This window comes from Rhinoderma darwinii, chromosome 13 (assembly GCF_050947455.1).
Source record: "Rhinoderma darwinii isolate aRhiDar2 chromosome 13, aRhiDar2.hap1, whole genome shotgun sequence".
NCBI classification, from domain to species: domain Eukaryota; kingdom Metazoa; phylum Chordata; class Amphibia; order Anura; family Rhinodermatidae; genus Rhinoderma; species Rhinoderma darwinii.
Window position 1 is genome coordinate 70,502,386 of NC_134699.1, and position 13,005 is coordinate 70,515,390.

The 13,005-nt window shown below is 53.9% G+C and overlaps 1 protein-coding gene across 1 annotated transcript in view; it reads left to right on the forward strand.

Moving 5' to 3' along the window:
* Positions 1-1,161: 1,161 nt before the first annotated feature.
* Positions 1,162-13,005, forward strand: part of LOC142665554 (uncharacterized) — a 183,625-nt gene continuing 171,781 nt past the window's right edge. The window contains exons 1-2 of the mRNA XM_075845259.1: positions 1,162-1,452; positions 4,194-4,225. Of these exons, the coding sequence (XP_075701374.1) occupies positions 1,271-1,452; positions 4,194-4,225 (214 nt within the window). The 5' untranslated portion in view covers positions 1,162-1,270. The remainder of the gene's footprint in view (positions 1,453-4,193; positions 4,226-13,005) is intronic.

The window sequence follows — 13,005 nt, forward strand, 5'->3', positions numbered from 1 at the left end:
AGTACTAGACTTCCTCCTGCAGGGGGCTCCTCTCTCTCTGGTGTACAGGCAGTATATTAGTGAGTGGTAGAACTAGACTTCCTCCTGCAGGGGGCTCCTCTCTCTCTCTCTGGTGTACAGGCAGTATATTATTGAGTGGTAGTACTAGGCTTCCTCCTGCAGGGGGCTCCTCTCTCTCTGGTGTACAGGCAGTATATTAGTGAGTGGTAGTACTAGGCTTCCTCCTGCAGGGGGCTCCTCTGTCTCTCTCGTGTACAGGCAGTATATTAGTGAGTGGTAGTACTAGACTTCCTCCTGCAGGGGGCTCCTCTCTCTGGTGTACAGGCAGTATATTAGTAAGTGGTAGTACTAGACTTCCTCCTGCAGGGGGCTCCTCTCTCTCTCTCATGTACAGGCAGTATATTAGTGAGTGGTAGTACTAGACTTCCTCCTGCAGGGGGCTCTTCTCTCTCTCTCTGGTGTACAGGCAGTATATTAGTGAGTGGTAGTACTAGACTTCCTCCTGCAGGGGGCTCCTCTCTCTCTGGTGTACAGGCAGTATATTAGTGAGTGGTAGTACTAGGCTTCCTCCTGCAGGGGGCTCCTCTGTCTCTCTCGTGTACAGGCAGTATATTAGTGAGTGGTAGTACTAGACTTCCTCCTGCAGGGGGCTCCTTTCTCTGGTGTACAGGCAGTATATTAGTGAGTGGTAGTACTAGACTTCCTCCTGCAGGGGGCCCCCTCTCTGTAGTACCACATTTCCTCCTCCTTCAGGGGGCCCGCTCTCTGTAGTACCACACTTCCTCCTGCAGGGAGCCCCCTCCCTGTAGTACCACTTTTCTTCCTGCAGGGGGCCACCTCTCTGTAGTACCACATTTCCTCCTGCAGGGGGCCACCTCTCTGTAGTACCACACTTCCTCCTGCAGGGGGCCCCCCCTCTCTGTAGTACCACATTTCCTCCTTCAGGGGGCCCGCTCTCAGTAGTACCACACTTCCTCCTGCAGGGGGCCCCCTCTCTGTAGTACCACTTTTCTTCCTGCAGCGGGCCACCTCTCTGTAGCACCACACTTGCTCCAGCAGGAGTCTCTCTTTCCCTCTGTATTGTTACATGCAGTATAGTGTGTAGCCGCTAGATGGAGCTCCTGCTCCGCGCTGTGCAGGGCCGGCCTCCTGGTGACGTGTGGCGGGAGGAGAGGGGGTGGTTCCCGGCGCTGTCAGTGAGGAGAAGCTCCGGGCAGCGGCGGCTTTTCAGGCGGCTCAGTCTCCGCTCACAGCGCGGTCGCCCCCGGACATGGCGGACGTTTTCCAGCCGCAGGACTCCATCTCTTCGTCCTCTCCTCAGGACGTCGTCAATCGCTTCGCCCGGAAAGGCGCTCTGCGGCAGAAGAACGTCCATGAGGTGAAGAACCACAAATTCATCGCCCGATTCTTCAGACAGCCGACATTCTGCTCCCACTGCACCGACTTCATCTGGTAAGTGCCACCGCCGGTATATTCAAGAGCTGCTCTATTATATGTCTAGTATATCACCTGTAATATATACACTGTGCACACCTATATACACCGCACACCTATATACACCGCACACCTATATACACCGCACACCTATATACACCGCACACCTATATACACCGCACACCTATATACACCGCGCACACCTATATACACCTCGCACAACTATATACACACACTGCACACCTATATACACCGCACACCTATATACACCTCACACAACTATATACACACACTGCACACCTATATACACACACTGCACACCTATATACACACACTGCACACCTATATACACCGCACACCTATATACACCGCACACCTATATACACCGCACACCTATATACACCGCACACCTATATACACACTGCACACCTATATACACACTGCACACCTATATACACACTGCACACCTATATACAAACTGCACACCTATATACACCGCACACCTATATACAAACTGCACGCCTATATACAAACTGCACACCTATATACCCCGCACACCTATATACCCCGCACACCTATATACCCCGCACACCTATATACCCCGCACACCTATATACCCCGCACACCTATATACCCCGCACACCTATATACCCCGCACACCTATATACAAACTGCACACCTATATACAAACTGCACACCTATATACCCCGCACACCTATATACACCGCACACCTATATACACGCACACCTATACCCCGCACACACCTATATACACTGGGCACACCTATATACCCCGCACACCTATATACCCCGCACACCTATATACACCGCACACCTATATACACCGCACACCTATATACACCGCACACCTATATACACCGCACACCTATATACACCGCACACCTATATACACCGCACACCTATATACACCGCACACCTATATACACCGCACACCTATATACACCGCACACCTATATACACCGCACACCTATATACACCGCACACCTATATACAAACTGCACACCTATATGCAAACTGCACACCTATATGCAAACTGCACACCTATATGCAAACTGCACACCTATATGCAAACTGCACACCTATATGCAAACTGCACACCTATATACAAACTGCACACCTATATACAAACTGCACACCTATATACAAACTGCACACCTATATACAAACTGCACACCTATATACCCCGCACACCTATATACCCCGCACACCTATATACACGCACACCTATACCCCACACACCTATATACACTGTGCGCACCTGTATGCACCGCGCGCACCTGTATGCACCGCGCGCACCTGTATGCACCGCGCGCAACTATATACACACACTGCACACCTATATACACACTGCACACATATATATATATATATATATATATATATATATATATATATACACACACTGCAGACCTATATACACCGCGCAGACCTATATACACCTCACACAACTATATACACACACTGCACACCTATATACACCGCACACCTATATATATATATATATATATATATATACACCGCACACCTATATACATACACCGCACACCTATATACATACACCGCACACCTATATACATACACCGCACACCTATACACACACACCGCACACCTATACACACACACCGCACACCTATACACACACACCGCACACCTATACACACACACCGCACACACCTATATACACCGCACACACCTATATACACCGCACAGACCTATATATATATATATATATATACACTGCACACCTATATGCACACCTATATACACCTCACACACCTATATACGCCGCACACACACACCTATATACGCCGCACACACACACCTATATACGCCACACACACACACACGCCGCACACCTATATATATTTACACTAAACTGCTACATCTACTATACGCTACCCTGCAATCCTTTATAAATGCTACTCCTGTATATACTGTATGCACTCATATACATACATACATACACACTGCACCCCTATATATACTATACGCTACAGTGTACACGTATTTATACTATATATAACACACACCTATATATACTACACTGCACATCTATCAATCTATCTATTACACACTATACACCACACTGTAAACCTATATATATACTCTACACCCCTATATGTACTATACGGTACACGGCACACGTTATATATATATATCCCAGAAGTAAATCCAGCAGCGCTCCGATGTTCAAGGTGAAAAAAAGTGCTTTATTCTGCCAACATGGCGGGGGCAATGCAACGTTCCCGTCCCACCTTGGGACATTTTTCAAGCATGGGTGGGACGGGAACGTTGCATTTACTTCTGGGATATCTACATGGTCTTTGATCAGGACTATCAGCCGGCGCCCGTCTATTACTGGGTAACTTCTGCCTGGAACCCGCCTGCTGCTGCTCCTTTTTGCTGGTGTGTGTGTGTGTGTGTGTATGTATATATATATATATATATATATATATATTCATTCATTACACACCAATGTGCTGTATATACTACACAACCATATATACTTTACACCACACCTATACACTCTATCACTATACTGCTATATACACTACACACCTATATATTGCACACCTGTGTATATACACACTACAGACTGCTATATATACTGCTCATCTATATAACTCACTCACTCACTCACACACACTCTCTCACACGCCGTCACTAGGGGTACAGGATAATGACACTTGGGGGACAGATCGGCACGTCCGTCCTTCTGATTCTCCTTCTCATTTCAGGGGCTTCGGGAAGCAGGGATTTCAGTGTCAAGGTAAGGGAGTTTTGGCTTTTTTTTTTCCTGTAACCCTTTAGTTGCTTCAGTAGTGACCTCTCTCCTGCCTGTAGTCATCCATGATTGTGCCCCTGGCTTTAGCCGCTGATCTCTGGTAGTTGAATTCTTCGCTGTGATAGTGACTTAAGAGAAGGAAATTGCTTCATATTCCTGGGATTTCACTTTCATGTGTCGTCGCCCCCCCTCATGACTCCTGGTGTTTGTAGATTTCCCCTGTAGACCTCTCCCGTGACGGAGCTTTCCCCGGACTGTAGGCCTCTCCCGTGACGGAGCTTTCCCCGGACTGTAGGCCTCTCCCGTGACGGAGCTGTCCCCGGACTGTAGACCTCTCCCGTGACGGAGCTGTCCCCGGACTGTAGACCTCTCCCGTGACGGAGCTGTCCCCGGACTGTAGGCCTCTCCCGTGACGGAGCTTTCCCCGGACTGTAGGCCTCTCCCGTGACGGAGCTTTCCCCGGACTGTAGGCCTCTCCCGTGACGGAGCTTTCCCCGGACTGTAGGCCTCTCCCGTGACGGAGCTTTCCCCGGACTGTAGGCCTCTCCCGTGACGGAGCTTTCCCCGGACTGTAGACCTCTCCCGTGACGGAGCTTTCCCCGTACTGTAGGCCTCTCCCGTGACGGAGCTTTCCCCGGACTGTAGACCTCTCCCGTGACGGAGCTTTCCCCGGACTGTAGGCCTCTCCCGTGACGGAGCTTTCCCCGGACTGTAGACCTCTCCCGTGACGGAGCTTTCCCCGGACTGTAGGCCTCTCCCGTGACGGAGCTTTCCCCGGACTGTAGGCCTCTCCCGTGACGGAGCTTTCCCCGGACTGTAGACCTCTCCCGTGACGGAGCTTTCCCCGGACTGTAGACCTCTCCCGTGACGGAGCTTTCCCCGGTCTGTAGGCCTCTCCCGTGACGGAGCTTTCCCCGGTCTGTAGGCCTCTCCCGTGACGGAGCTTTCCCCGGACTATAGGCCTGTCCCGTGACGGAGCTTTCCCCGGACTATAGGCCTGTCCCGTGATGGAGCTTTTCCAGGACTGTAGGCTTCTCCTGTGACGGAGCTTTCCCCGGACTGTAGGCCTCTCCCGTGACGGAGCTTTTCCCCGGACTGTAGGCCTGTCCCGTGACGGAGCTTTTCCCGGACTGTAGGCCTGTCCCGTGACGGAGCTTTTCCCGGACTGTAGGCCTGTCCCGTGACGGAGCTTTCCCCGGACTGTAGGCCTCTCCCGTGACGGAGCTTTCCCCGGACTGTAGGCCTCTCCCGTGACGGAGCTTTCCCCGGACTGTAGGCCTCTCCCGTGACGGAGCTTTTCCAGGACTGTAGGCTTCTCCTGTGACGGAGCTTTCCCCGGACTGTAGGCCTCTCCCGTGACGGAGCTTTTCCCCTGACTGTAGGCCTGTCCCGTGACGGAGCTTTTCCCGGACTGTAGGCCTGTCCCGTGACGGAGCTTTTCCCGGACTGTAGGCCTGTCCCGTGACGGAGCTTTTCCAGGACTGTAGGCCTCTCCCGTGACGGAGCTTTTCCAGGACTGTAGGCCTCTCCCGTGACGGAGCTTTGCCGGGACTGTAGGCCTCTCCCGTGACGGAGCTTTGCCGGGACTGTAGGCCTCTCCCGTGACGGAGCTTTGCCGGGACTGTAGGCCTCTCCCGTGACGGAGCTTTGCCGGGACTGTAGGCCTCTCCCGTGACGGAGCTTTGCCGGGACTGTAGGCCTCTGTTGTGACGGAGCTTTGCCGGGACTGTAGGCCTCTGTTGTGACGGAGCTTTCCCCGGACTGTAGGCCTCTGTTGTGACGGAGCTTTCCCCGGACTGTAGGCCTCTGTTGTGACGGAGCTTTCCCCGGACTGTAGGCCTCTGTTGTGACGGAGCTTTCCCCGGACTGTAGGCCTCTGTTGTGACGGAGCTTTCCCCGGACTGTAGGCCTCTGTTGTGACGGAGCTTTCCCCGGACTGTAGGCCTCTGTTTTGACGGAGCTTTCCCCGGACTGTAGGCCTCTGTTGTGACGGAGCTTTCCCCGGACTGTAGGCCTGTCCCGTGACGGAGCTTTTCCCGGACTGTAGGCCTCTGTTGTGACGGAGCTTTCCCCGGACTGTAGGCCTGTCCCGTGACGGAGCTTTTCCAGGACTGTAGGCCTCTCCCGTGACGGAGCTTTTCCCGGACTGTAGGCTTCTCCCGTGACGGAGCTTTCCCCGGACTGTAGGCCTGTCCCGTGACGGAGCTTTCCCCGGACTGTAGGCCTGTCCCGTGACGGAGCTTTCCCCGGACTGTAGGCCTCTCCCGTGACGGAGCTTTCCCCGGACTGTAGGCCTCTCCCGTGACGGAGCTTTCCCCGGACTGTAGGCCTCTCCCGTGACGGAGCTTTCCCCGGACTGTAGGCCTCTCCCGTGACGGAGCTTTTCCCCGGACTGTAGGCCTGTCCCGTGACGGAGCTTTTCCCCGGACTGTAGGCCTCTCCCGTGACGGAGCTTTCCCCGGACTGTAGGCCTCTCCCGTGACGGAGCTTTCCCCGGACTGTAGGCCTCTCCCGTGACGGAGCTTTCCCCGGACTGTAGGCCTCTCCCGTGACGGAGCTTTCCCCGGACTGTAGGCCTCTCCCGTGACGGAGCTTTCCCCGGACTGTAGGCCTCTCCCGTGACGGAGCTTTGCCGGGACTGTAGGCCTCTCCCGTGACGGAGCTTTGCCGGGACTGTAGGCCTCTCCCGTGACGGAGCTTTGCCGGGACTGTAGGCCTCTCCCGTGACGGAGCTTTGCCGGGACTGTAGGCCTCTGTTGTGACGGAGCTTTCCCCGGACTGTAGGCCTCTGTTGTGACGGAGCTTTCCCCGGACTGTAGGCCTCTGTTGTGACGGAGCTTTCCCCGGACTGTAGGCCTCTGTTGTGACGGAGCTTTCCCCGGACTGTAGGCCTCTGTTGTGACGGAGCTTTCCCCGGACTGTAGGCCTCTGTTGTGACGGAGCTTTCCCCGGACTGTAGGCCTCTGTTGTGACGGAGCTTTCCCCGGACTGTAGGCCTCTGTTGTGACGGAGCTTTCCCCGGACTGTAGGCCTGTCTCGTGACGGAGCTTTCCCCGGACTGTAGGCTTCTCCCGTGACGGAGCTTTCCCCGGACTGTAGGCCTCTGTTGTGACGGAGCTTTCCCCGGACTGTAGGCCTCTGTTGTGACGGAGCTTTCCCCGGACTGTAGGCCTCTGTTGTGACGGAGCTTTCCCCGGACTGTAGGCCTCTGTTGTGACGGAGCTTTCCCCGGACTGTAGGCCTCTGTTGTGACGGAGCTTTCCCCGGACTGTAGGCCTCTGTTGTGACGGAGCTTTCCCCGGACTGTAGGGCTCTGTTGTGACGGAGCTTTCCCCGGACTGTAGGCCTCTGTTGTGACGGAGCTTTCCCCGGACTGTAGGCCTCTGTTGTGACGGAGCTTTCCCCGGACTGTAGGCCTGTCCCGTGACGGAGCTTTTCCCGGACTGTAGGCCTGTCCCGTGACGGAGCTTTCCCCGGACTGTAGGCCTCTCCCTTGACTGAGCTTTTCCAGGACTGTAGGCCTCTCCCGTGACGGAGCTTTCCCCGGACTGTAGGCCTCTCCCGTGACGGAGCTTTCCCCGGACTGTAGGCCTCTCCCGTGACGGAGCTTTCCACGGACTGTAGGCCTCTCCCGTGACGGAGCTTTTCCAGGACTGTAGGCCTCTCCCGTGACGGAGCTTTTCCCGGACTGTAGGCCTCTCCCGTGACGGAGCTTTTCCTGGACTGTAGGCCTCTGTTATGACGGAGCTTTCCCCGGACTGTAGGCCTCTGTTGTGACGGAGCTTTCCCCGGACTGTAGGCTTCTCCCGTGACGGAGCTTTCCCCGGACTGTAGGCCTCTCCCGTGACGGAGCTTTCCCCGGACTGTAGGCCTCTCCCGTGACGGAGCTTTCCCCGGACTGTAGGCCTCTCCCGTGACGGAGCTTTCCCCGGACTGTAGGCCTCTCCCGTGACGGAGCTTTCCCCGGACTGTAGGCCTCTCCCGTGACGGAGCTTTCCCCGGACTGTAGGCCTCTCCCGTGACGGAGCTTTCCCCGGACTGTAGGCCTCTCCCGTGACGGAGCTTTCCCCGGACTGTAGGCCTCTCCCGTGACGGAGCTTTCCCCGGACTGTAGGCCTCTCCCGTGACGGAGCTTTCCCCGGACTGTAGGCCTCTCCCGTGACGGAGCTTTTCCTGGACTGTAGGCCTCTCCCGTGACGGAGCTTTTCCAGGACTGTAGGCCTGTCCCGTGACGGAGCTTTTCCAGGACTGTAGGCCTGTCCCGTGACGGAGCTTTTCCAGGACTGTAGGCCTCTCCCGTGACGGAGCTTTCCCCGGACTGTAGGCCTCTCCCGTGACGGAGCTTTCCCCGGACTGTAGGCCTCTCCCGTGACGGAGCTTTCCCCGGACTGTAGGCCTGTCCCGTGACGGAGCTTTCCCCGGACTGTAGGCCTGTCCCGTGACGGAGCTTTTCCCGGGCTGTAGGCCTCTTCCGTGACGGAGCTTTTCCCGGACTGTAGACCTCTCCCGTGACTGAGCTTTCCCCGGACTGTAGGCCTCTCCCGTGACTGAGCTTTCCCCGGACTGTAGGCCTCTCCCGTGACTGAGCTTTCCCCGGACTGTAGGCCTCTCCCGTGACGGAGCTTTCCCCGGACTGTAGGCCTCTCCCGTGACGGAGCTTTCCCCGGACTGTAGGCCTCTCCCGTGACGGAGCTTTCCCCGGACTGTAGGCCTCTCCCGTGACGGAGCTTTCCCCGGACTGTAGGCCTCTCCCGTGACGGAGCTTTCCCCGGACTGTAGGCCTCTCCCGTGACGGAGCTTTCCCCGGACTGTAGACCTCTCCCGTGACGGAGCTTTCCCCGGACTCTAGACCTCTCCCGTGACGGAGCTTTCCCCGGACTGTAGGCCTCTCCCGTGACGGAGCTTTTCTTGGACTGTAGGCCTCTCCCGTGACGGAGCTTTTCCAGGACTGTAGGCTTCTCCTGTGACTTTTTTTGCAGGGTTTGTGGGTCTCGTTCACACCAGGTCGTGGTGTTGCGCAGTTTTCTCTCCGTGCAGCGAGTTTGTTTGGTAGATCACTGATGATTAGGAGACGACTTCTTCTTAATTAATGTCCGTGGTCCTGTAACCCTGGACTACATCCCTGATGAGACTCCCTTTATCTGTGTGTTCCCATCATAGGGGGCACCAGAGAGCAGGTCCAGCAGACTTTAGTGTATAACGGGACCCTAACACAGTGCACTGGCGGGGCGGCAGCGCATGATACGCCCGCGCTCATTATACTACTAGGACAAAGCTCCGTCTGTCCTCCGGAACAAAGACCCGACGTCCGAGGAGAAGGAGCGGCGGCGTTTCTCCCCATCGGAATCTGGCGGTGACCGGGACGAACGCCTGCCGCTCCTCACGTGTTGTTATGGGTGTTGGGGGATGGGTTGGGGTTCGCACCAGGACGCGGGTGATAGGTTTGTTTTTGTTGGGGGGGGGGGGGGGTGGTGTTGGATCACATGCGCAGGATCGTGTAGCGCCAGGTTTCGGGGGAGGGGTTGCGCGGGTGGCGTTTGGCACAAGGACGTTGGATATCATCAGGCGCCGAGGAGCGGTTGTTTGGGTCAGGTGTGGGTGGTTTGTTTCGGATGGGGAGACTTTAGTAGCGCCAGACGCCAAAGAGGGGGGGGGTCATCTTTGTCGCGCAGCGCTTGGTAGCACCAGATACGGGGGAGGGGTTGGCTGAGCGGGGTCTGGACGGTGATGAGACCCCCGCGCTCCGCTCCCCCCGTATCTCATTGGGAAATGGATGTTGATAAGAGACAGATTAGTGCATTTAATTACCCCAAAAATTTATTGGGCGCAGCGCCAAAGTAACGCAACTACGGGGGACGCCCCCTGTCAGCGGAGGAAGGATCTGCAGGCTGGTGGGGGAGGGGAGCGGTATCCTGCAGGCTGCGGTGCTGAATGGGTTAATTGGCAGCGTCTCCGCTTGATCTGGGTTTTCCCCGGTGAATATAAATCTGAACGTCTTCTGTTTACCATATCAAACGGCGCGCGGGGGAGCGGTGCGGGGGAGCGGTGCGCGGGGGAGCGGTGCGGGGGAGCGGCGCCGGCCGCCATTGTTGCTGGACGCTCCGCGGCTTCTGCTTTTATTTTTTAAGAAAGTTTTGATTTTTTTTTTTTATGCGTTCTGTGCGCTGCCCGGCCCCCGACGTCCACAGCGCACGACTCACCGGAGCGTCAGGTAGTCTGTGGGGGAGGGGCTGACCCAAAATCCCACATTCTCGTGATGAAGACGACGTGGGCGGCAAATATTGTCTGCGAGAAGCGATAATGAAAGCCGCTGTTAACGAGGCCCCTCCCCCTCCCTGTGACTCCTCCCCTCAGTCTATGACTTGGGGTCACCTGAGGATCTTCTTAAAATCATCTCGCCATCTACTTCCTGCTCCGCTGCCAATCTGGCTAAGCAGAGCTGCAGTGTAAAGCATGGGGGGGGGGGGGGATGAGACTGCAGCCTGTGTCTGTAAGGAGACAGGAGTGGGATTTCAGACTACTTTAGATTACAAAACACAGACCGTACAGCTAAACTGGAGCACGGATCCTAGAGTGGAGCTGAAGTGTAAAGCATGAGGGAGGGAGAATGGAATACTTGAGAGCCCCTTTAATACCCAGGTGATCGCTCCTGATTTAGATCTGTAATGTACGGGGGATACATAGAGCAGCGCCCACCATTGTTCCTGTAGTGTCGGGGGCCCCTGGTGGAGTGGACTTGAGTTTCCTGATAACTGCTCTGCAGGCGGTGGGAAGCCTCCGGAACGTGACTCTGCTTCCCGCTGGCTCTGCGCCGCCGTCTGATCCGCCGCTCCCTCAGGAGGCGATGTGGGAACCTAACGGGACTCTGCAGCTTTAAAGGGCCAGCGCAGCTCTGAGAATGAAAGAGCCAGGCACGGCTAATGCACATAAAGCTTCAGCGTTGGAGGAAGGGTTCTTTTAATATTTAATATTCTCTCCATTTCAGGATCTCTGCTTGCTGTCACAGAATGGAAACCTTTTTGTGTACATACAGAGACTACTACCTAATAATCCTCACAGCTGAGGGTTTTATATAGTTGTGTCCAGCCTAAACAATCCTGGGGTCAGGATGATGGGAGTGATACATTGTGTGTGATATAGATGAGATTGTGAGCTCCTGGGGTCAGGATGATGGGAGTGATACATTGTGTGAGATATAGATTAGATTGTGAGCTCCTGGGGTCAGGATGATGGGAGTGATACATTGTGTGTGAGATATAGATTAGATTGTGAGCTCCTGGGGTCAGGATGATGGGAGTGATACATTGTGTGAGATATAGATTAGATTGTGAGCTCCTGGGGTGAGGATGATGGGAGTGATACATTGTGTGTGATATAGATTAGATTGTGATCTCCTGGGGTCAGGATGATGGGAGTGATACATTATGTATGATATAGATTAGATTGTGATCTCCTGGGGTCAGGATGATGGGAGTGATACATTGTGTATGAGATATAGATTAGATTGTGATCTCCTGGGGTCAGGATGATGGGAGTGATACATTGTGTATGATATAGATTAGATTGTGAGCTCCTGGGGTCAGGATGATGGGAGTGATACATTGTGTGAGATATAGATTAGATTGTGAGCTCCTGGGGTCAGGATGATGGGAGTGATACATTGTGTGTGAGATATAGATTAGATTGTGATCTCCTGGGGTCAGGATGATGGGAGTGATACATTGTGTGTGGATATAGATTAGATTGTGAGCTCCTGGGGTCAGGGATGATGGGAGTGATACATTGTGTGTGATATAGATTAGATTGTGATCTCCTGGGGTCAGGATGATGGGAGTGATACATTGTGTATGAGATATAGATTAGATTGTGAGCTCCTGGGGTCAGGATGATGGGAGTGATACATTGTGTATGATATAGATTAGATTGTGATCTCCTGGGGTCAGGATGATGGGGGTGATACATTGTGTATGAGATATAGATTAGTTTGTGAGCTCCTGGGGTCAGGATGATGGGAGTGATACATTGTGTGTGATATAGATTAGATTGTGAGCTCCTGGGTCAGGATGATGGGAGTGATACATTGTGTGAGATATAGATTAGATTGTGAGCTCCTGGGGTCAGGATGATGGGAGTGATACATTGTGTGTGATATATAGATTAGATTGTGAGCTCCTGGGGTCAGGATGATGGGAGTGATACATTGTGTATGAGATATAGATTAGATTGTGAGCTCCTGGGGTCAGGATGATGGGAGTGATACATTGTGTGTGATATAGATTAGATTGTGAGCTCCTGGGGTCAGGGATGATGGGAGTGATACATTGTGTATGATATAGATTAGATTGTGAGCTCCTGGGGTCAGGATGATGGGAGTGATACATTGTGTATGATATAGATTAGATTGTGATCTCCTGGGGTCAGGATGATGGGAGTGATACATTGTGTGTGAGATATAGATTAGATTGTGATCTCCTGGGGTCAGGGATGATGGGAGTGATACATTGTGTATGATATAGATTAGATTGTGAGCTCCTGGGGTCAGGGATGATGGGAGTGATACATTGTGTGTGAGATATAGATTAGATTGTGAGCTCCTTGGGTCAGGATGATGGGAGTGATACATTGTGTCAGATATAGATTAGATTGTGAGCTCCTGGGGTCAGGATGATGGGAGTGATACATTGTGTATGATATAGATTAGATTGTGAGCTCCTGGGGTCAGGATGATGGGAGTGATACATTGTGTGTGATATAGATTAGATTGT